This window comes from Silene latifolia, chromosome 8, assembly GCF_048544455.1.
Source record: "Silene latifolia isolate original U9 population chromosome 8, ASM4854445v1, whole genome shotgun sequence".
Classification (NCBI taxonomy): domain Eukaryota; kingdom Viridiplantae; phylum Streptophyta; class Magnoliopsida; order Caryophyllales; family Caryophyllaceae; genus Silene; species Silene latifolia.
In genome coordinates, this window is record NC_133533.1 from 113477437 (window position 1) to 113498844 (window position 21408).

The 21408-nt window shown below is 35.2% G+C and overlaps 3 protein-coding genes across 4 annotated transcripts; all 3 read right to left on the reverse strand.

The window, feature by feature from the left end:
* Positions 1-206: 206 nt before the first annotated feature.
* LOC141597441 (uncharacterized) lies at positions 207-9215 on the reverse strand. The gene is made up of 15 exons (XM_074417906.1): positions 8876-9215; positions 8498-8662; positions 8355-8406; positions 7872-7979; positions 6703-6787; positions 4829-4883; positions 3867-4277; positions 2955-3014; positions 2686-2784; positions 2499-2609; positions 1989-2060; positions 1737-1853; positions 1511-1660; positions 1070-1170; positions 207-833 (listed from the first exon to the last, which is right to left on the reverse strand). The coding sequence occupies exons 1-15, from the start codon at positions 8936-8938 to the stop codon at positions 506-508; spliced, it is 1977 nt and encodes a 658-aa protein (XP_074274007.1). The 5' UTR covers positions 8939-9215; the 3' UTR covers positions 207-505.
* Positions 9216-11326: 2111 nt separating this feature from the next.
* Positions 11327-14205, reverse strand: LOC141597442 (receptor-like cytoplasmic kinase 176). The gene is made up of 6 exons (XM_074417907.1): positions 13833-14205; positions 12921-13243; positions 12705-12840; positions 12381-12514; positions 12150-12273; positions 11327-12060 (listed from the first exon to the last, which is right to left on the reverse strand). The coding sequence occupies exons 1-6, from the start codon at positions 13948-13950 to the stop codon at positions 11594-11596; spliced, it is 1302 nt and encodes a 433-aa protein (XP_074274008.1). The 5' UTR covers positions 13951-14205; the 3' UTR covers positions 11327-11593.
* A 2576-nt stretch (positions 14206-16781) lies between these two features.
* LOC141597443 (uncharacterized) lies at positions 16782-21061 on the reverse strand. Of its 2 annotated transcripts, none has more exons than XR_012522782.1 (5): positions 20399-21019; positions 20098-20239; positions 19657-19871; positions 18723-19570; positions 16782-18123 (listed from the first exon to the last, which is right to left on the reverse strand). XR_012522782.1 is itself a non-coding variant. In XM_074417908.1 (5 exons), exons 1-5 carry the CDS (start codon positions 20579-20581, stop codon positions 16944-16946), a joined length of 801 nt encoding a protein of 266 aa, XP_074274009.1. In that variant the 5' UTR covers positions 20582-21061; the 3' UTR covers positions 16782-16943. The 2 variants fall into 2 exon arrangements, 1 of the variants encoding a protein (XP_074274009.1); XM_074417908.1 differs by having other exon boundaries at positions 16782-17030; positions 19397-19570; positions 20399-21061.
* Between the last annotated feature and the right edge of the window lie 347 nt (positions 21062-21408).

Below are 21408 nucleotides of genomic sequence, written 5' to 3' on the forward strand. Positions count from 1 at the left end.
CTTTTAAAATGTGCCACCTGTTAATAGGACAATTAGTCTCATGTAAAGCGTGAACCTTAGTTAACGAATAAATGAGCTGTATAAGACATTAATGACATTCTACGCCGTGCACAATTTCATTTGAGATTTGTTAGTGAGATGAGACAATCTTCAAGATTCATGCTACATCTAAAGACCATCTCATATACGCTTTTAAGACGAAGTGACACCCCAAATCATATTATTGTACAACCTCCTATTACCGAATTTGGCCATGTTAGGAATAGATACATTGATTACGATCAATTATTACAATAAACCAAATTTCGAAAGTAAAACTTGATATCAACGAGTTTAACGAATAACAAATGTACACAAATTGTTTCTCAGGACAAACTGAGATGCTATGTACAAAATCATTATCAATCACAACTGCAACACTTGGTTCGACTTTGGGTGCCTCGATAAAATAATCCTTCTCGCATAATACTTCATATTAATGAGTAGGCAGGCATGGACAGATAGACTACAAAACCTCATCCTCGAGTTGAGAAGATAACATACCATCCCCAACAGGCAAAGAAGGGGGAGTACCAGGAGGAATGCTGGCAGCACCAGTTTCACCTGCACAAACACACAATGCCTCCGCATCCCGTAGAATAGCATCAACATCAATGTGACCACTAAGCTCATTTATGAATTTCAACAGTGTGTCAAAATCCATTTGCTCCCCAATTATCTTGTTCCTATGCCTCTTCAGGATTGCAACACATACATACAGGTGGAAATGCTCAGATAAATGATGCGTCCACAAAACTTCCCACAATCGCATTGTTTCCTCGTATCGAAGTTCCCTGCACACAAAAACAGGGTCTTAGCCTTAGGTAACGCCGTAACAATGAAGATCGCAGTTCCTGACGGTGTACAATTTATTATTGAATATTTTCGTATGTAAAGGGAGCCATATAAACAATTTTGTCATCTTGAGATTTCGACTGCAGGTTACGAGTAACACCCACCATTTAATGACTTTACCAGTTTAGCATACATCTACGGGAATAAATACACACAAAACGAACGAGGAACTGACCTTTTGAACTGTATGAGTATCCAGCGGAAACAGAAGAAATAGTTTAAGCAATCTTTTTGCTTAAAATAATTATGCAGTGGACCGTCAGAAAGTTCTACTAGCTGCAACAAACGGAGTAAGCCACAGTGAGTGATCATATATCTCATGCTTTGTTTCAGACCGAAACAGAAATAAATAAGTTGAGTTTCAAGGTTTCATACACAAACTCTGCATTCTAGAGTCTATGGAGAAGAACATTATGTTCTTACAAGATGAAAATAACCAAGTCAACAAACCGAAGGGAGAGCAAAGAAGATAAACTGTCAAGATTGTACATTACATAGCCAAAAACAAACACCATGGAAGGATTCCCACATGTCTGAAAATAGTGGCTAAAGCAAGTGCAAGCTCGTCACATGGCAGAACAATAAGATGGGACATGGGGAACGAGGGAAAAGATACCTTAGATAGTGCAAAAAGTTGTGCATGCATGCCACTTTGATCGCGATTGAAATTTGGTCCAACACGTTCCATTAGTGAGGCAAAACACCAAAAGGTTTCAGAATCATCACCCATGACGAACAATATAGGAGATAGATAATCACTCATACCCTGCAAATGAATATGTTTTAGAAGATAATGCAATATATAGAGAATAGAGATGTATTTTTGTCGATTCAAGCATTACCTGACAGTAACCAAGGTCAAAATTGTAGAAAGAATAAGTCAGCAGTATATCATATAGAAGATCAACATTTGGATTATCATCTCCATCATAGAACGAAAATGATCTATCCGTCCTCACCTAAACAAAAAGAACATACGAAAAAATTAGCTAAAACGTTTATAGTTTTATACCATTTGGAACACTGAAATTTCATTCTAAGGGAGCTGTTCCTCTTTCTTTAAACACCCGCTTAAAAATATCACATATTCTTACCACATCCTTCTCTATGAGGCCCTTTCTCTCCTTAAACTTCGTAAATCTTCTTGCTTGCTCCGGAAATATACTCTACAAACAATGAAGATCCATGAAAATGTTAGGCTAGAAACTCCAAAAAATTATGACAGTTTGAGAGCAGGGTAAGTGTGCCAGATTTCTTTCATACTGTTACAAAAGCCAAGTCACTTACTGATGGGGCTCGAGGCCAGGTAAAAATCCCATGCCTAATTCAACGTATAGGACATGAGCTATGTCTACCATACACTACGGTTCATTCGTATTTTCCAACCCTTGTTTTCCCTTTACACTAGTCGATTTTTCTTTATTTGCTGGTATGTGAATAATCCCAAGCAAGTGTAAACATGTAATATCTCCTACGGAAGGGGACGGCCTCAGCAGTGGAAGGCGGATGACGGAATGTTTCATATTTGGGATCTTAGTGTACAACAATATAAAAGCATGGATTAAGAAAGCAACAAAGTTGCTACTGAAGTACTGATTAACAACCTGCCATTGAAGCTTTATGATTTCGTAATCTTGCTTCCTCATTGATCGAAGGTATTCACGTTCGGCATATGTTGAATTGTAATCGTAATATCCCAATAAGAATGGCCAGACCTGTCACATAAATAAAAGTATGACACACTAAAAAGTAAACAACTGCTGAAGTTAAGCTAACTAAAGCATACAATACCTCCTTCCGAAGTTCATGGACAACACCACCATAAAATATTCTCTTCTTTAAGGCTTTTGAATCAACAACTCGTCCCTCAGAATCCAAGAAGGAGATCCACTGCATGCCAATAAAAGATCTGTTAAGTAGAAAACACTATAATAAAGGTAAATTGGCAATTTAAAAAACAAATGCCAGCAGCTGAGAAAAAATGTGAACTTCACATAGACTCAGAAAATAGACAGGAAAGCAATGTCAAAGGCTCAAAGCAGGTGCTCTTAGTCTCTTACCTCTTCCTCTGTCAAAGGAGTCTGACGTGGGTTTCCCCAAACAAGGGCCACTTTATCAAACTGCCCAAAGAACAATAGTATTAGCACCTAGTAACTGAACTGGACAAAACAAAGTTAAAAGTACAAGGAAAGAGGAATAAAAACAACTAAGTTTAGATCAAATTTAGTAAGGTTAACAATACTAGGCACAAATCCCTCTACACAATCTTAAAAAGAAACAAAAGGGAGCTTTAGCAACATCTTTAGGAGCCTAACAAACCAAGTAAAGAATATTAATATTTGCACCCTAGCAACTGCACTGGACAAAACAAAGTAAGTATGAGGAATAAGGAATCAAAACAATCAAATTCAGTAAGTGTAAGAGTAGCTAGGGACAAATCCCTCTGCACAGTCTAAAAAAGAAACACCTGTGAGGTTCACCAACATCTTTATTTAAGAGACTGATAGGACAGTTTGAGGAGGTCCAACAGTCTACACTCTGCAGTATACTACTTTCGAATTATCTAAATTCTACTCTGTAGTAGATAGATAAGCTCCACCTCCAGTTTATTGAAAATATTGATATGAATGAAAAATACAGAAGTGGATGAATAAGAAATGTAACGCATATTGATTTCTTCAATTGAAGACTGATAAAAAATGAGAAGCTTCTGCATTAAAATACGGTTTGTGATAAAATTAACACGATTAAGGCTTCTTGATTACATGTAAAGAACACACTAAGATTATTGGTGAAAACTATAAGTTCAAATTTATTTCCAACACCACTTCACAACCAATGAGGATCAGAAAACTAAAAACAAAATATTGTTTGCTTGTATTACGGTATAGCAAGTAGACAACTGTGAAATTGGTCGACACACATACCAATACATTAGTTATCGATTTGGAAAGTGATTTTATAGAACTAACCTCCATAGGGTCTGGAGGAACAGGCTGGTAATCCACAACGTCGTCCAGCTCACTTGATGGCATCTCAGCACGAAGATCAGGCAGGGATTGGCTATGACTAGGAATAGGTTTCTTTACATCGTTCAAGAAGAAGTTCTCACCACTATTTTCGCCAAATAACTGTGAGGTTGTATCCCGAGCAAATTTCGTGACAAGGGAGAACTTTTCTAAGACCTGAATTGAGAGATCCTTGGTGGGGTCATTGGCCTTGTTCTTTTGCCCTCTGCGATTTTGTGAACTCACAGTCGTATCGTGTTGTCTTTCACCAGTTCTTTCTTGGTTTTCAGCAGTAGGGGATACGGCTACTGAAGCACTTGTAGATGATGCACCAATAGAAACAACTCCTGGAAGCTCCAAAGAAGAGAGGGTTTTCTGCAGAGGACAAATGAGTTCTTACACTTTACGAATTTGCAAGCGTGCATTTGCTTTTATATTAATTCGTTTGGTTAAGAGGTTTAGAAGCCTACCAATTATGCAAGCGAACAGTTTAAGTCAGTCAAAAGTAGTTGTTAACAATCGACGAAATGCCAGGTACCCCTCACACAACTAATAGCAGAGTGCAACAACGTTTTTCAAGAGAATACAAACACAGACAATTTTTAAGCAACATACCAAGAGTTCGAAACTGTGGGAGTTCTATTATACGGAGTATATATTTTTTTCGTTCGAATTTATTTTAAATTAAAATTCGACTTGTTTTATAAAATTTGCATTTTTTTATAAATTTTAACTTCGAAAAAAATAGAAGAAAAATCATGCAAAAAAACCTTTTGTTAATCTTCCCGCCCAGGATTACGCCTCGGATCATTAGATAAGAATCCAAAAATAAAGAGAGAAACAAACAAGATGTGAAAAAGAAAAGTTTTTCTACTATTAGAAAAGCTGCTATAAGATCAATCTCCAAACCAAAAAAAAAAATATACCTGAAGAGGATCTTGGAAATCATTCACAAGGAACACATTTGCATCATCTGCGGACCTGGAAAAAAAAAATAGAAATAAGAGGCAAATACGCGAAGAAGGTTATTTTAAAGAGTGTTATGACTAACATAATCTCAAATAGTACATCGTAAAATATATCCAACTGAATAGCAGCGCTATAGAGAGTACCACAATAATGTAAATCCTAAATAGTTCTAATTTAACATTACAATCTAATATTCCCTGTCTTGGTCATTTCTTTACATTTTCCTTATTTGGGTGTCTTAGCCATTTCTTTACGTTTCCATTTTAAGATGTAAGAGTTGATTTTTCTTCCTATGTGCATGTTACTTTTTCACTATTTCTATATTTTTTTTAAAGCATTTATGTCTCAATTCCTTGGTCTTTGTGCCAGAAGCAAAAGTAAAGAATTGACTGGATTGAAGGGAATATCATTCATAACACTGCAGTGATTACAGACTCAAAAACTACTTCGCAAATGAACATCATAAGGGCCAAAGTACAAACTACAGAAAGTGAACAACAGAAACCTCCAAAGTTCCAGGCTAACACTTTTAGCTTCTTAAACTTGATCACTTAATTATGCTTCAGATCCAGTATACAGCAGTAAGTTGCCTAGGGCAAGGTAATAGAGGTCAGATTTATGCAACCTTACTATCTTATTAATATTGAGCTGATTTCAATTGACCTACAATGAAAATCGTGTTGTGATTTGCACTGACCAACTTCTACATCGCACCAAAAGAAGCGTAGACACTTTCATGAACCATTTTGCTTCAAATGCAATATCACACTACGAAATCCTTACAAAAGTAGTTCATCTACTAACCATTTGAATATCATTGGCTTAGATAATTAGCTATGATAAAAACTCACACATGTCCGTAAAAATCCAATCTAAATGTGCCTGGCATAGGAACCGCGTTTTAGCAAGGATGATTTTGAAGCTCAAGTTAGTTCTAGAATACATCTAGCTTCTGTAAAACCTTTCAAAACAGAAACTTTCTTTCAATCTCCTTTGGCCATATCTCCAAATTCAAAAAAATTCATAGAATAAATCATCGACTTAACCGCATACATCGAGCATAAAACCAGATATGTATTCAGCCATAGGCCAATGTATTAACACGGGACCTATAATGCTACAGCATCTTATAAACAATAAATGCCCTCCACATCCATGAATCCCTACTTCTCTAGCCCTACTCTACTCCTCTCGCCATCATTCCAACAATCTTGACATAATTGTTGTAGTCATACGTGCGAACTAGTAAATGCTTTCAATATTCAATTTCAGACTAAACATATTCAAGTAAGCTAAACGAAGATCAAACATTTCAGAGTCACCTGAACCACATAAGGGAATGCTTATAGGGATGTGCACAATCTTTCATAACATTAAGTCTTAACAGAGAGGGACAGTGGTCAACTTTATATCTACAAATAAGATTTTAAAAGGCATAGACTACTTAGTTTTCTACTCTTGTACAAAGTTGTTGCAAGGTTCCACAAAGTCATGTGCATTATTGATTTAACAATCTCGCCAAACATTTCAGATATATACGTGCATAGGATAAAGTAAGACGTAGCGTGTGAGAAGTGATCTAGAGTATGCGAGGAAATAAACTTAAGCTACATGACTTTGTTCAACAGTCGTTTTAAGGGAAAACGTTTTCCCCAACCACATTGGCTCAGCCTCTCAATTAGTATGTTAATTCTTCTTACATCTTGAGGATGCTGCATTTAAAAAAAGATGGCATTCCCAAATCATTCAACACCATATCACCTTGCATTTGACGAACACCGTAATGGTAAACCAATAGAACATGGGAGGAAAAGAAAGAAGAAACACCAACCTTACAATAAATACATGCTGTTTAATAGTGGCAAGGAATTCTTTAACTCCTCCATTGTAAAAATAGAGTGGAGGAAATGCAAGCCCTGTCAATCGAACGCAATCCACTTAATAGGAAAAAGATTAAAGTAACCAATAATAAAATAATACGGAGTATAACTTAGTCACGGTAAGCTTTTATCATCATCTGGTTGCTATGAACATTATAATGCTCCCTACGAAATAAATAATCAATATTCCATTTGATTTGTCCCAACAATAAGGTAACATTAAAGTTTATTACTCCGTATGATCTTCTCTATATTAAAATGTACAACAAAGCAAATTAAAAGAGTCAAACAGGAGTATAACATTCCTTTGGATGGAAATTGGAGGCAACTCATTTTCTTTAAAATGAACCAAAACTGAAACTAATGGATTTTTAAAGGACGAAGGAAGCTTAATGAACAGTGTAAAACTATCCTATCCCACCGCAACCCTCCAGTCTCCAGAGGCAGAATATGAGACACCAAGGTAATGTCACTGTATATAACCGGAAGGAATATAACAGCAACCAGAAAATATGTCACTTTTCTATTCTTTGAAAGGTTCCAAATTTTTGAAGGAGATAGATTTTTCATAAGCAATATGCAACAAAATAAAACATAAAGTTGACAACTAATCACCATCATAACTATATTTACCATTCAAAAAGTTTCTAATGTTGTTATAGAAAAGAAAGTTTCAAACTCTAATACACTAGCTATTACTTCCTTCATCCCATCTATATTGTCCCCTGTTCCCTCTTGGTTTATCCAAAATTTATAGACCCCTTTTTGAATATAGTAAGGAAAAATAGTGAATATCCAATTTCGTCCCTTAACTTGAGTAATGATTCTCCCTCCATCAGAATTAAACTGATCCCATTTTCTTTAAGTTATGGAGTAAACTTGTTTTTCACTTTTACTTAAACCATCCCAAAAAGGAAAGGTGGACAATATAAATGGGAGGGAGGTAGTACCATCTTATTTAATCACACTTGTCTTATCATGGAAGACCCAAGTCGTAATTGGAAGATAGACAAAACCTAACTAATAAAAGCGACACAGTTGTCAAAATTATGCCACACACTCCTCGTCATGACAGTAAAACATGGTCGGTTAGTAATTCGAAAACTATGGATTTTCATACCTGAAGATAAAACCACAATGATGTACTGCCAGCCAAGTGCCGGAGTGTGCCTTCGGATGGACCTCACATCAGTAAATGGAAGAGGCTTTATCGTATATAAATTCCTATCTGCATGAGAAAGTTGTAGATGATAAGATATGCGGCGCAGACGCAGTGTTTGGTAGAGAAGTACACCTAATAACTTTAGTTACATGTAAAGTTATAATGGTAACGAAAATTCTTGCAGCAACATAGTGAGCACAAGAATTAGAGACCATCTTCAAATTATAAGTGAAATAACACCACATCATAAAGAGCAAAAAAGCTCAACCAATTAAATTGAACAAAATCTCGTGTAATAATACAAAGATGCAATCAACTGCATCTTTTGGAAGTAAAACATCCTTACATAATATGAAACAGCATAAAGGGCAGATAAAATGAGCTATGCATCGATGCAATTAACAGTATTAACACATAAAGAACAAGTTTGATTTGATATACCACTCTCGGTGAGCCTTGCATTAGTGTTTTGACCCTTATACGGAATCCACGTCTGCAGCAAAACCACAACAACAAAATTACATTGCAACAAGAAAGCATCAAATTTCTGAGCATAGACGACGAATGAAAGAGGTGATGATTACCAGAAAGAGAGAATCCCCTTGTTTAATCAACTTCAACCTGCCACTAATTCTCTCAGACATATACTGAGTAGGATGAATAGAGACATTATCCCTCATATACACAACCTGCGCACCCTCCGGCTCGCTCCTTCTTCCACTTGCACTTCTCATTATGCTATGTGAACCCTAATTAATACATTCACATCAATCACAATACAATCAGAAACAATTAATTTAGCTCAAGTTAAAATTGAGAATCAATTAATTGAATCACATAAACATTAACCGCGTCAAATCATGGCATAGTATAATTAGATGATGATGATGATGATGATGATGATGATCAAATTGAAATTAAACAAGAAGAAAAAAAAGGTAGAGAGAGAGAAAGAAGAAGACTTGTTGAAGGGAAGCGGCATAATCGGCATCATCAGATAAGTCGTGAACCTCGGTTTCGAGCATTGTTGTTGATGAAAATGGAGGAAAGATGATTTTGAGAAACTGGTTCTTTTTTATGAGTTTGATTATTGTTTCGCAAACTTTTATGGAGTTTCCTTGTTTGTCTTTGTCTGCTTCTACGTTTGTACAAGTGCGAGTAGTATTTTACAAAATACGGACTCTTTCGTAATCCGTGTTATTTAATTTTGGGGGATAATTATATGGTTTTATTAAAGACTTAAGACTTGAGACTTGTTACGTGTGAGAGTGATGGAATTTGGATCAAATGCTTGTTTAATGCGTTTTCTTCATTATCAAAAAAAACAAAAAAAAAAAAAAATCTTGTTTAAGGCCTCAACTCGAGAAAAAGGATTACGCATCTGAGGTAGTACCTCAGACCTTATAGTTTTTGAGTATATAGTTATATACACATTTTTTTTGAGTATATTACCATTTATAAATATAGTTTTTGAGCAATATTATATTTTTTTAGTGTAATGTTTTAGTAAATGTGCTCAAAAACTTTATATTAAAGCAAAACTCAAAAACTTTAAAATAAAACTCATAAAATAAACAATAAGAGGTACTACCTCAGATGTATAGTCTATGAACTGCCTCAACTCTCAAGGGCTTCATTTCAATTTTAATTAAGATATATTTTTGGTAATTAGCGAGTTTAGATTAATAGATTGTTGTATATAAGTGTAAATGGTTGACATATTTATATTTTAAAATCTACTAAAGTGAATAATGTGTTCAATATGTCGGGGGAGCAGTAAATTGTAAAACAATCGATTGAGACTTAGTCTACTGTTTCAATATGTCAATTTATCAAATACTTAAATTAGTAGATCAGTGGTCAAACATATTAAAAGTCCTGAATATGCTGAAATTTTCAAAATATGTAACGCGGCCTATATATTTGACTCCATAACTAATTTTAATTTGTCTTTTTTTTTTTAGTATGGAATATCCATTTCAAGTAAAAATGTCTTTCATTAAGTTTCCTCACTTTATCTCCCTTTCTAAGTGGTTTCCTTAAGTTGGATATTGGGGATGCTTTGGCAGGAAATAAGATAGAATTAGTATCTCACATATGGGTTAGACGACCCTCCCAAGTCCCAGGTCTGTCTGCCTAATACAGGCTACATCTGTCCAATTTGATACAAGTCCAGCCCATGCAATTCACAAAAACACTACACAACTGGTCCCACCTCTTATATCGAATTCTGTTGATTTAATTGATACGCCAACTTTATTCAAGACTTTGGAAGGACAAAAATCTTAAAATGAATATGACAAAAATCGTAGTTTGGAATTCTTTGAAAGATACACCAACCTAACCAACTTATGAATATTGCTCTTGTGTCATTTTGCAACTGTTTTAATAAGCCTAGCGATAACTTGGACGAAATAAAGGAGTATGAGTTGAGTCTGAGGAATAAAATAATACTTTCCGGATATTTTAACTATTTTTTTTTTGTCTGTGTACACCATCCGACTTTTTCCGGATTCGAGCAGAGTATGACTAGTAGGAGGGCACTTTGATGCATTCCCAATCGAGACCTCTACTTAAGTTAGAACAATCGCTTACCAGTTGATATAAATGTTGATGGATAGTCTTGATTATGATGATGGTAAATTGCAAAGTTGAAGAAAATGCAACGAATTAATTATGACTACAAAATGAAACTCCTATTTGTGTATTAAGAGCAATTCTTGCCCTACAATGTCAAAGTAATTCACATAATTTTTGGCCCTTGGATTCTTGGCAATTTTGAAATGTTATCACCCCTAGTAACAAAGTTAGAGAGTCAAAAGAAGCTGATATTCTATAACCATAGATGATGTTTACAAGCTTTATGTTGAAGATTGTAGGAGCATATATTATTATTATAATGCGCGACATGAATAAGGACCAAACAGCAAAGGAGATACTTTCAAGTAAAGAAAAAGTTACAATCATAACATTATTATTATGTTATGAACCGCAAAGATAAAGATAAAGTTGGTATATGCTGTTTCTTACTTCTTATTCTTAATGCTTTTAGTACACTACTAGATAGTCTACTAATCCTCTACTACTTTGTATCAAAATACATTAACCTTTATATCTTCATCAAATTATATGTGTTTAACATGCTTATTAACCGCATCTCCGCATGCATGCTTTGCCCTTTTTTTTTTTGCTTTTTCAGGAATCAAGATTACATGCTCAACTCTTACGACGCTGAATTATTGTTTTAATTAATGGTTTCAAATTCAATCGCTTCATGTTCTGTTACGACTCATTTTTGTGGTTTAACGTAACTGGACATACATTACTCGATTTTATGTTCTAATAAGTAATATGTGTACCAGACTCAAATTCAGATTTAAACTAGATGATACAAACAGAAAATACAATCATGACGAAAAGCACACTAAATTCAGACAACCAGTTAAGTAGAAAAGGTTCTATAATACATTAATAGGAGTACCATGTTTCAATGGTGTAGGCAAAACTGCACAAATGAAAGACCTAATCAATGTTGTTAGCGCAAGCTTCACAGTAATTCATCCTACTACCTCACCGGTTTTGCACACACAGACATGGCCAGCTTTCTATCATGAAAACTCCCGAATATATCTTGTGTAGTCGAGGAAACTACAGAAAAAAAAAAGAGCCATGTTAATGGATCATTTACAAGGTTGATGCTTACCGCGATTTGTGGGAAAGTCTCTAACGCCTCTAATTTGGATAGGATGGGTCGACAAATTAAGGACATTGCCTTCAGGTTTCGTCCTTCGTCTCCCTGGTTGAGATAGCCGTGATTGATATGAATAGATGGCCAGGTCATTAAGGTCTTGTATAGAGGTGAGGATTTTAACAACTTCGTCCATGGAAGGACGAGATTTAGGCTCTCGGGTTAGGCAGTTATATGCCAACTGAGACACCTTTTGGACGGCTTTGATGGAATAGTTAAGCTCCAAACGAGGATCAACGATTTGAAATAGTTTCCGCTTGTCAGTTATGTATGGCCGAGCCCAAGTGACAAGGTTTTGCTCCACACTAGGGCGTTTCTTGTCCATTGATCTTCTTCCTGTTAGGATCTCTAGCAGGACTACACCGAAGCTGTATATGTCACTCTTTGAAGTCAAATGGCCTAAACGCAGAAGAAAAAATGAGAACGAATAAGGATGATACCTTAAATCAAAACTGTATAATTATTTAAAACTTAGAAGCAACATGTACCTGTCATGACGTATTCCGGAGCAGCATAACCATATGTTCCTATAACCCTTGTAGAAACATGGGTCTTGTCCCCTTGAGGCCCTGCTTTGGCAAGACCGAAATCTGAGAGCTTTGCATTGAACTCCTAAAAACAGCAAGGCTTAATAATTAGCACACACAATGTGGAGTGGATTAACATAATGGATGAATTGTCATTTCACTGGTTTAGATGATCAGTATAATGCATATTACCGAATCAAGTAAAATATTCGATGTTTTGAAATCTCGGTAAATGACAGGCTCCTTATTTTCATGGAGAAATGCCAACCCCTTCGCCGCACCAAGTGCTATCTTCATTCTGCTTGACCATGAAAGAGGCATTGTTCCTGAAGATAAACAACTCATCTGATTAGTCAACCAAAAGTGGACTTAAATCACATACTGATTACAATAATTGTCATCTGAAAGTCTAAACTAACAACTAACAAATCACATTAGGATATAATTTCCGATATAGCTTGAAGTACGAAAAGTCAATTACAATCCAACTAACAAATCACATTAGGACAAACTTACTTCGGAAAAGATGATTTTCAAGACTTCCACGAGTCATGAACTCATAGACAAGAAGCCTTTGCTCGTCTTCACTACAATAACCGATAAGCTTAACAAGATTAGGATGATGAAGTTGTCCCAAGAAGTCAACTTCAGCCTGCAATCAAACAAACCCAATAAGCTTACAGATTATTCTAACTAGCATTATCATACATATAATCAAATAAGTTTACTAACCACCCATTCTCTATGTCCTTGCAACCCATCTTGCTTCAAACTTTTAACTGCAACAGTGACCCCAGTCCCTGGTTTAGCAGGCGCAGTGCCGTTTTCCTCAATCCAACCCTTGAATACAAACCCAAACCCACCTTCCCCAAGAATGCTATCAGGCCTAAAATTCCCGGTGGCCGATTTCAATTCCTGATAAGTGAACTGAAGCATTTGATGTGGAGGTGTGGCTTCATCTGGTTGTGAATCAGGTGGCTCACTCGAAATTTGAGCATCATCATTAGGAGCACACATTTCCCTATTGCTAGCATTCAGATACCTTGTCTCAGTTGCTGTATTTCACAATAAACCCAGACAACATAAAAACTGTCACAAATTTCTTAAGTTACATCATACAGATCATGAAAGGAAATAACTCAGAAAACTGTAATATTTTTTTATTGTTGTAAAAGCATACCTAGTTTCAGTAATGACTAGAAAATGAAGTAAATGAGGCAAATGAGGCAAACATGTTATTATATAAAGAAGCTATAAAGGTGAAAAAAACATCAAGTTTCCATAAGTTGCAAAAACAGCAACACTAGCTACTTCATAAAAAGTAGAATTAACTACTTCATACCTATAAATTTCCTACTACTTTTTATAGGTTTGCAGTAAATTTAAGGATCCAAGCAAAACTGAGTAGTAACAAGTAAAGGTAGGAAATTAATGAGCTTTATTATTCTTTTAACAAGAATAAATTAGAGAAAAAAAGGCAAACCCATTTATGAAAATTCTTTGAACCAACTTTTTAAAAGCAAAAAAATACAAAAAACAAACAGAGTTTAGTTTAAAATGATCAATTCTCAGACTTGTTAAGCAGGCATTTAGAAGAAAGATGACTTAAAATATGTAAATAAATGAAAGAATAAATTTTTCAACCTGCATCATCATAAACAAGGCTGGTACGGATGGAATTAGCAGTGTTTTTGGAAACAGATGATTTGCAGGAATCTCTTACATTTCTTCTTAGAACTGCCCAGCAACCACACTTCTCCATTTACTCTTTAGTTAACTTTATGTAGTATCTATTAATTAGTACACAGTTTTAGTTATGTATTTAAGGTGCTATGAATCAGCAGAATGATTTTCTAGAATTGAGTATGAATCATATTGAAGATAAAATGAGTTGAGTAAATAAACACAGGAAGAAGAGAGAAGGGGAATTGTTGTTGTAGTGGTTTGTTGCTGTTGGGAGATTGCAGGGTATCATCATCACCAATTTGTGCTCTTACTAATACTACTTTTTCTTTTTCCTTGTTTTTTCTTTCCAACCACTTTTAGTTCTACTGTTGTTCATGGGTCGTCTCGTCTATTGAAAGCGGTCCATCCGATAGACAGAACAAACAGGTATGAGTAAGGCATTTTAATTTTTAAGGAATTTACTAAGGTTTGGCCTACTAACCTGTCTCAAACCCGCTAAACCCGTTTATCCATGAGCAAAAAACTAACGTGAGCTCAACCTATATCCGTCCCGAGTCAGCATTTGATCACCTCTATAATTAGATCCTTGTGGTGATTTTTCACTGATAGAATTGGGAGCTAGATGTTAGGTATGCATAGAACGATCCCTATGAAACACCACATTATGGGTCCAAGTCTAACATATATCTTCCGATGATAAAAAAAAAATTCATCTTATTATTATTTTTTTTAACAGCAATAAATAGCATAGCAAAAAATTCATCTTATTAATACAAATATCTCATAAAAGTTATCTCCATAATCATAATCATTCATTAACTATGATATTTTGACACCAGCATGTTACATTTTTTCATTTGGGTAAGATTTATCAGTAAGTGGATCATACATCTGATGTACTACCACCAGTTTTTAGTTTCTGAGCATTATAATAAAGTTTTTGAGTTTTGTTTTAAAAATTATGAGTTTTACTATAAAGTTTCTGAGTTCATTCACTAAAACATTAAGTTCAAAAAATTTACAATAATACTCAAAAACATTACATACAAACTTAGTTAAATTTAGGTTTTGACGAAAAAAAATTAAAATTTAACGTATAAACTTTAATAAGCTCAAAAAAAATACACATATGCTCAAAACAAATAAAGTTTGAGGTAATAAGCTCAGAAAAAAATATAGATATGCTCAAAAACAAATAAAATGTGAGGTAGCACATCCAATGTATGTTCCTTTTTCTCAAGATTTACTAGTAAAAAGTGAGAAACATACAGAGTAAATGATAATGTAGGGAAAAGAACTAAAAAACCTTATAAAATTATACACCGTTCTTAAAGAATCCAAAACTATGAGACAAAAATCTATGATAAGATGATGCTTTAAGCAAGAATCTGAGAATTTGTTTTTCTTAATATCCTTGGAGATTTGCACTCTGAATCTCCCAAAAACAAAATTAACTACTATATGAGGTTGCTCCATCACAAAACATTAACCAGATATACCTCTAGTCATACAACAATACTGTACAACCATTTTAAATCTAACTCAGTTTATGTGTATTTTTTCTGAACTTTTTTAAAAGTTTATAAATTACCGTTTACTTTTTTTTTTTTCATAAAAGTCAAAATTCAAATCTAACTAAACTTGTCATAATATTATTTTTTACTGTCATAAAAAAATGATCAAGTAAAGTTATAGTTTGAAATCCCTTTATGCAAATAGCACTTGGACCAGTCGTTGGAAAAGGGAGATACCATTTGCCCCCACTATGATCATGATGATGGGCTTCTCCTAGTCATGACAAACAAGTGTAACAAAAGCCTAACTAGTACTACTACTATCCTTGACACTGACATTTGCTAATTCTACTTAACATTATGTAATTTCTAAGTCATGAATTTAGTACTAATAATATATTTAACAGTAATTTGTCGACGTAAATTAAATAATTAAAATATCCTCTAATTTAAACAGCACTGGTATGTAAAAAAGTTGATCGGAAAAAGTGCGTGATTCCACTTTAGAGTCAATCAGTGTGATAAAACTATGAAAAGCAGTGTGTAGCATCATAGCTGGTCTGAGATGACATCTAGCCCACTTTGTAGGCCCAACCCTTTGGGTGGAGCTACCAGGCCCAGGTGTGAAGATCTTATTAACACCCAACAATTTTTTTTTTGGGCAGCCGTAAAAAAAGATGTCCTAGCTAATCATCGCCTTACAAGCAAGGCGATGAGCAATGCAATTAAACGATCTAACAAAATTTTAAATTTTCTTTTTCACGTAGGAAAACTATGAGTTGGTGAGGTAATCAGTATTCAGCATAATTGATTTCCATATTATGTTATCGTATTTTAGTGACCAAATAAGTTGTTTGGGCGTATACTCCTAAAATATGTGAAACGGGTCCTCGTGAGCATATTAAAAAATTTGCTCGAAAATCGTTAGATTATTAACTTGAAAGAGGATGTCCCTGGCCAAGGCGGCCATGAGCATATTCCATATGCCCTGGTATTCAGAAATGTAGAGTGCTCCTAATTTTGCAACCTTAGATGAAAAGATCATACCGGAGAGGCAGAGAGCAAACTCAAGAACGCTTACCTAGTTACCTCTCTTTTCGACTCTTTTATACACTCCTTTGTATCTTGTAAGTAGCCTACTCGTTGCACTCTTTTAAACAGTTCTTTGTAACTTGTAAACCTGCGGTTAGGATCACGGCTTGGTATTTCAGTAGTTTTTTTGGTTCAAAATTCTCTGATCAAAACAAGCCATTCAATTTAAGTCGGTTTTGCTGGACTAACCATCAGCTACATAATTCACCCTCCAAATTTGGCTGTCTGAACAATCGGGGAGCTTACTGTTCACAACCTTGCTGAGAATTTTTAATTAAAAATAAAAACGAGAAACCTAAAATTTCAAGTGAAATCAAGTGAAATCATGAGATACAATTAACCTTAAATATGCTTTTAAGGAAAAAAAAAAATTACAGATCCCAACCAACAAGGTAAGAAACAACAAAGGATTACATCGAGTGCAATACAAGTACAATGTCAACTCTAAATAAACAGACAACCTTTAGAAGACATCAGGGTTAAACCGGCCGGGGATGGTATTATTTTGCTGAGCCTGCTTTAAATGCATCCCTAACGCATAGTTATTAACCTGTTCAAAACAGCGTCATAACACTACTACTCATCAGAAATACGCTGATTTGATAGAACTACAAACATGCAAGATCACTAACAAACGTATGTAACATGATCATATGTCTCTGTCATTATATGCCATCATAAAACACAGACTAATACTCCGTAGTAGTTTGTAAATACTCAAAACAGAAGCTGTCAGGTTCTTATAGTAGTAGCTAGTGATGTTGGCTAACGGCTAGTGATGTAAGGCGCAGGATGCATGAAGCGTAAAATTCATATGGTGCTTCATCATTCGTAGACCTAGTTTAGATAGAAGAAGAAGGGATGAAGAAAGACGCAATGATGTTTCCTTCCAAATCTTACATATGCTAGAAGGAATTTGACTTAACTTGGAGGGTGAATAATGGATCCCTCCATTTATCTACTACAACCCTGCATGTTAATCAACCAAGACAAATTCTGAAATAGTCCCCCATACTTTTTCTCTACATATCCCTCCATCCAAATAAAGAGCTAGGTACTTGCGCTTTTACCATCAAAGATTCAAGGTATAAAACCCATCACCTCCAAGAAAAGCATATTAATATTACATTCACGTCATTAGTATTAGAGTTTTTGTCAAACCCTACCTAATTTTACATCAGTTTGCAAATAACTACTCCGCACCTAACATTTTATTTTTTGACAAAGGCTGCCTAATGTTTACAAATGTTTGTTAAACACTACCAAAAGTAGATTTCTGTTAAAAAAAGTCACACTTCTGTCATTGACTAACAGAATCAGCTGCTATTGGAAATGAAATTTAGTTTCCCTGCTTTTCTACCCAAGATTTTCTAATCACTCACAACTTTTATTATCAACACATTCTCTTCTTTGTTTGATATACTCTTCTCCATGGCCGTCTATACCCTCAATTTCATTATTCTTTTCTATATTTGTCCATCCTTTACCCAGTATTAAGTATCAACCCTCTGTTACCAATCATTTCCATTATCAACTCATCACAATATATAGCAATGTCAAGGTGTCCCTCTAAATCTCATACCTAACTTCATGGAATTTCAAAATCGATACAATACAATATATCAGTTGCTTGAAAGTCATACCTAGACCTGTCAAACGGGTCGGGCGGGTCGGGTCCCGGGTCGGGTCATACGGGTCGGGTCAGAATACGAGTCGGGTCGAATACGGGTCGGGTTATACGGGTCACGGGTCGGGTTAGGGTCAGAATACGGGTCAAGAAATAATCTCTAACGTCTTTTTTAAACGATTTTTTTAATTAAAAAAATATTTTTTTAAAATGTAAATCATATTTAAAATTAATATTTTAATCATATTCAACGTTTACATTAATTATATTGACATAATTATTAAAATAAAGTTTTTTTAATAATTATTTTATTATTAAATATTATAAAAGTTATATAAAATTAACTTTTTAGTTGTTTTTGTAATTTTAAGTAATAAAAAAAATATTTTTTTAACTAATTTTTCAAATATAATATATAAATATTAATATTTTAATAAAATTCTTGATTTACCTTTGACCCAACGGGTCGACCCGTTCGGGTCGGGTCTCGACCCTAAAATAACGGGTCATTTCGGGTTCGGGTCAAACGGGTCACGGGTCGAAAAAACCGGGTTTGTAACCCTAAAAAACCGGGTCGGGTCGGGTCGGGTCGAATTTAGACAGGTCTAGTCATACCGCTGAGTCATATGAGTGGTTTACACAATCAAAACACACAAACAATGACAAACCAGTGAGGGATTTATGGACTCAAGTAAAAAAAATGTTTCTTTACTTGCATTAGAGAAAGTGGATGGAAGCTGATTTTCCTTGAAATGGCATACCAACTAAGAAAAAATTTAAAGAAAGGAAGAATAGATCATAGTCCATTAATCGACTCACAATAAATAGGATAATAATGATCATTATTTTTGAAGGAGTTAAATTAGCCTTTCATAATTATAAGTTACGAGTTGCAGGGAAAAGAGGTAGTGTTTGACAATCTTGGGGACAACTGTAGGTAGTGTTTGACAAAATGAAAACTTTAGGTTGTTTTCGCAAACTGGGGTATATCCTAGGTAGTGACTCCCCCAAAACTCTCATATTACTAATTTACTATTAAATGACTACACCACCTAAGCTAACTTTCATTCATTTGGCTACAATAGTGTAAGGGAAATGGAGCTATAGAGAATAAAGTTCATATCTTTCCTATGTTAACACGATTTTATTTTAAATTCGATAGTAGGAGGCAAAATAGTTGGTCCGAAACAAGGAAATTATTCCCTTTCTTTCATCCAAATAACTCTAATTGATAAATGGTCCAAACATCAAGCTAATTGAAATACAAACAAGGAGGTTCGGAATCAGACCTCAAGAGTTCGTATGTGTTCTTGGCACTGGGACAGAAGCTGCTTTAGTTGTTGCACCTCACCTGACTTAGCCTCAAACTCTTTTTGGCGCTCATGTTGAATTGACACAGCACGTTTCAGGATTCCATTCTCCTGAAGCAGTGATTCAACTTGCCCCTTCAGCATCAAATTCTCCTGAACATAGAAGTTAAGAAGTAAACACACTGCCACTTGCATACAACTACAAGTATACAACTCCAATTCTGTACCTATGTATTTACCTGTTGAAAATTCTGTGCAGTTTGAGCATTGGCACGAGCACAAATAGATTTCTCAAAAGCCTCAAGAGCCCTGGTGGCACGAATTCTTGCATCATTGACATCAGATGCAACACTCATTTCCCTTACAAAAAGTTCTACCCACTCTACACCGTCAACAGGTAAATCTTCTGAGGGTGATGTATCTTTTGCAGACACACTACCTTCATCCCCATGAGCTGAACAAGTAAGATGAAGTAAGGTACATATGGGATCGAGGGAACAGGAAGGGACAATACAAATGGGATGGAGGGAGTGTGATCAAAGGCTTCCTCCCAATCATTCATTTTTTTACCTTTGATTAAAATACATATCGCAAAGAATAAAAAACGTAAACAATTGACTGGGACGGAGGGAGTACTAGGTAAAGAATAATCCCTTAAAGATTGAAATGATGAGCATTACCTGAGGGCGGTTGCGTGGGGGTGTTTGTAAAGGCAGTAGGAGGAGGCAGGTCATTAACAGTGCATCCTAAACGAAGGTCATTTAAGCTTTTGATAGCTAGATCCAAATCATGTCCACTATTCTCAAGTACTTGCTCAATTAGCTGCAAACCCATTTCCACAATCAATCAATCAATCAGCAATAAAGTCTACAACTTTACGGCTCCCTGCGTCCCAATCATTTGTTTAACTTTGATTAAAGATACGTAAGCAAATGATTGAGACGGAGCGAGTATTCTATAAAGATGCAAGAAGGAGGAAACCTTGTTATCCATAAAGGGGAAAATAGAGAGAAGATGATCAAGCAAAAGAAAAGGGGAAGAAGAAGAAGGAGAAGAACGAGGAGGGGAGAAAGAAGAACAACGGATTCTTTTAGAAACAGGGGAAGTTGACGAAGGGGAATCCTCAAATATTGACGATCTCTTCCCACACAATATTGCAGACATTGTTGTACCCCCAATTCCCTTTTTCCTCTTTTATCTATCCTTAATTCCGTCCCTCAATTTCTTAATTTCTCATCGAAAGATCGATTCTTTGCGATTCTAAACTGGGTTTCAAAGCCGATTTCAGCTTGATTCTGATGATGAACAAGAAATTTGGGGGAAATTGAAACTTTTTTCTGGAAAATATAGTGAAAAGGTTGATCGAAAGATGGAAATTTGAAATGAGTAAGATGAAATTAAAAGTGAGTTGAGATGGATGAGAATAGATTAGATTAGATTAGATTAGGTAGGAGAATGGAATAAATTGGGGAAAGTGAGAAATTAGGGTTGAAGTATGGATGTGTTATTCAACCATTCGCTGAAGATATTTGATTGGGCATCACTTTCACTTGTCTCTCTCTCTCTGATGCAATAATGGAAGGGAGGACGAAGAAATTAAGGGCAGCTTTGTTGGTGGCAGACTGCCAAGCCTAGATCAAAGTCAAACACATACTCCCTCCTATTCTACATAACCGTCCCATTGTGAAAATGACACAAGAATTAAGAAAGTGAGTTTAGACCACACAAAACGGACAATGGGACAGTTATGTGAATAGACGGAAATGGAATTGAATTTGGACCACACAACACTTACCAAAAATAGACAATGGGACAGTTACCCGACTAGACGGAAATGGACAATGAGACGATTATCTGGAATAGGAGGGAGTATTAGATAGTCACCTTTTTATAACTTGTTTTTTTTGTTTTTTCTAAATTTGATGATCATTATGTAAACGGTGTTGACTTTCATAGTACTCATTTTATTTATTGTAGTACAATTTTGATAA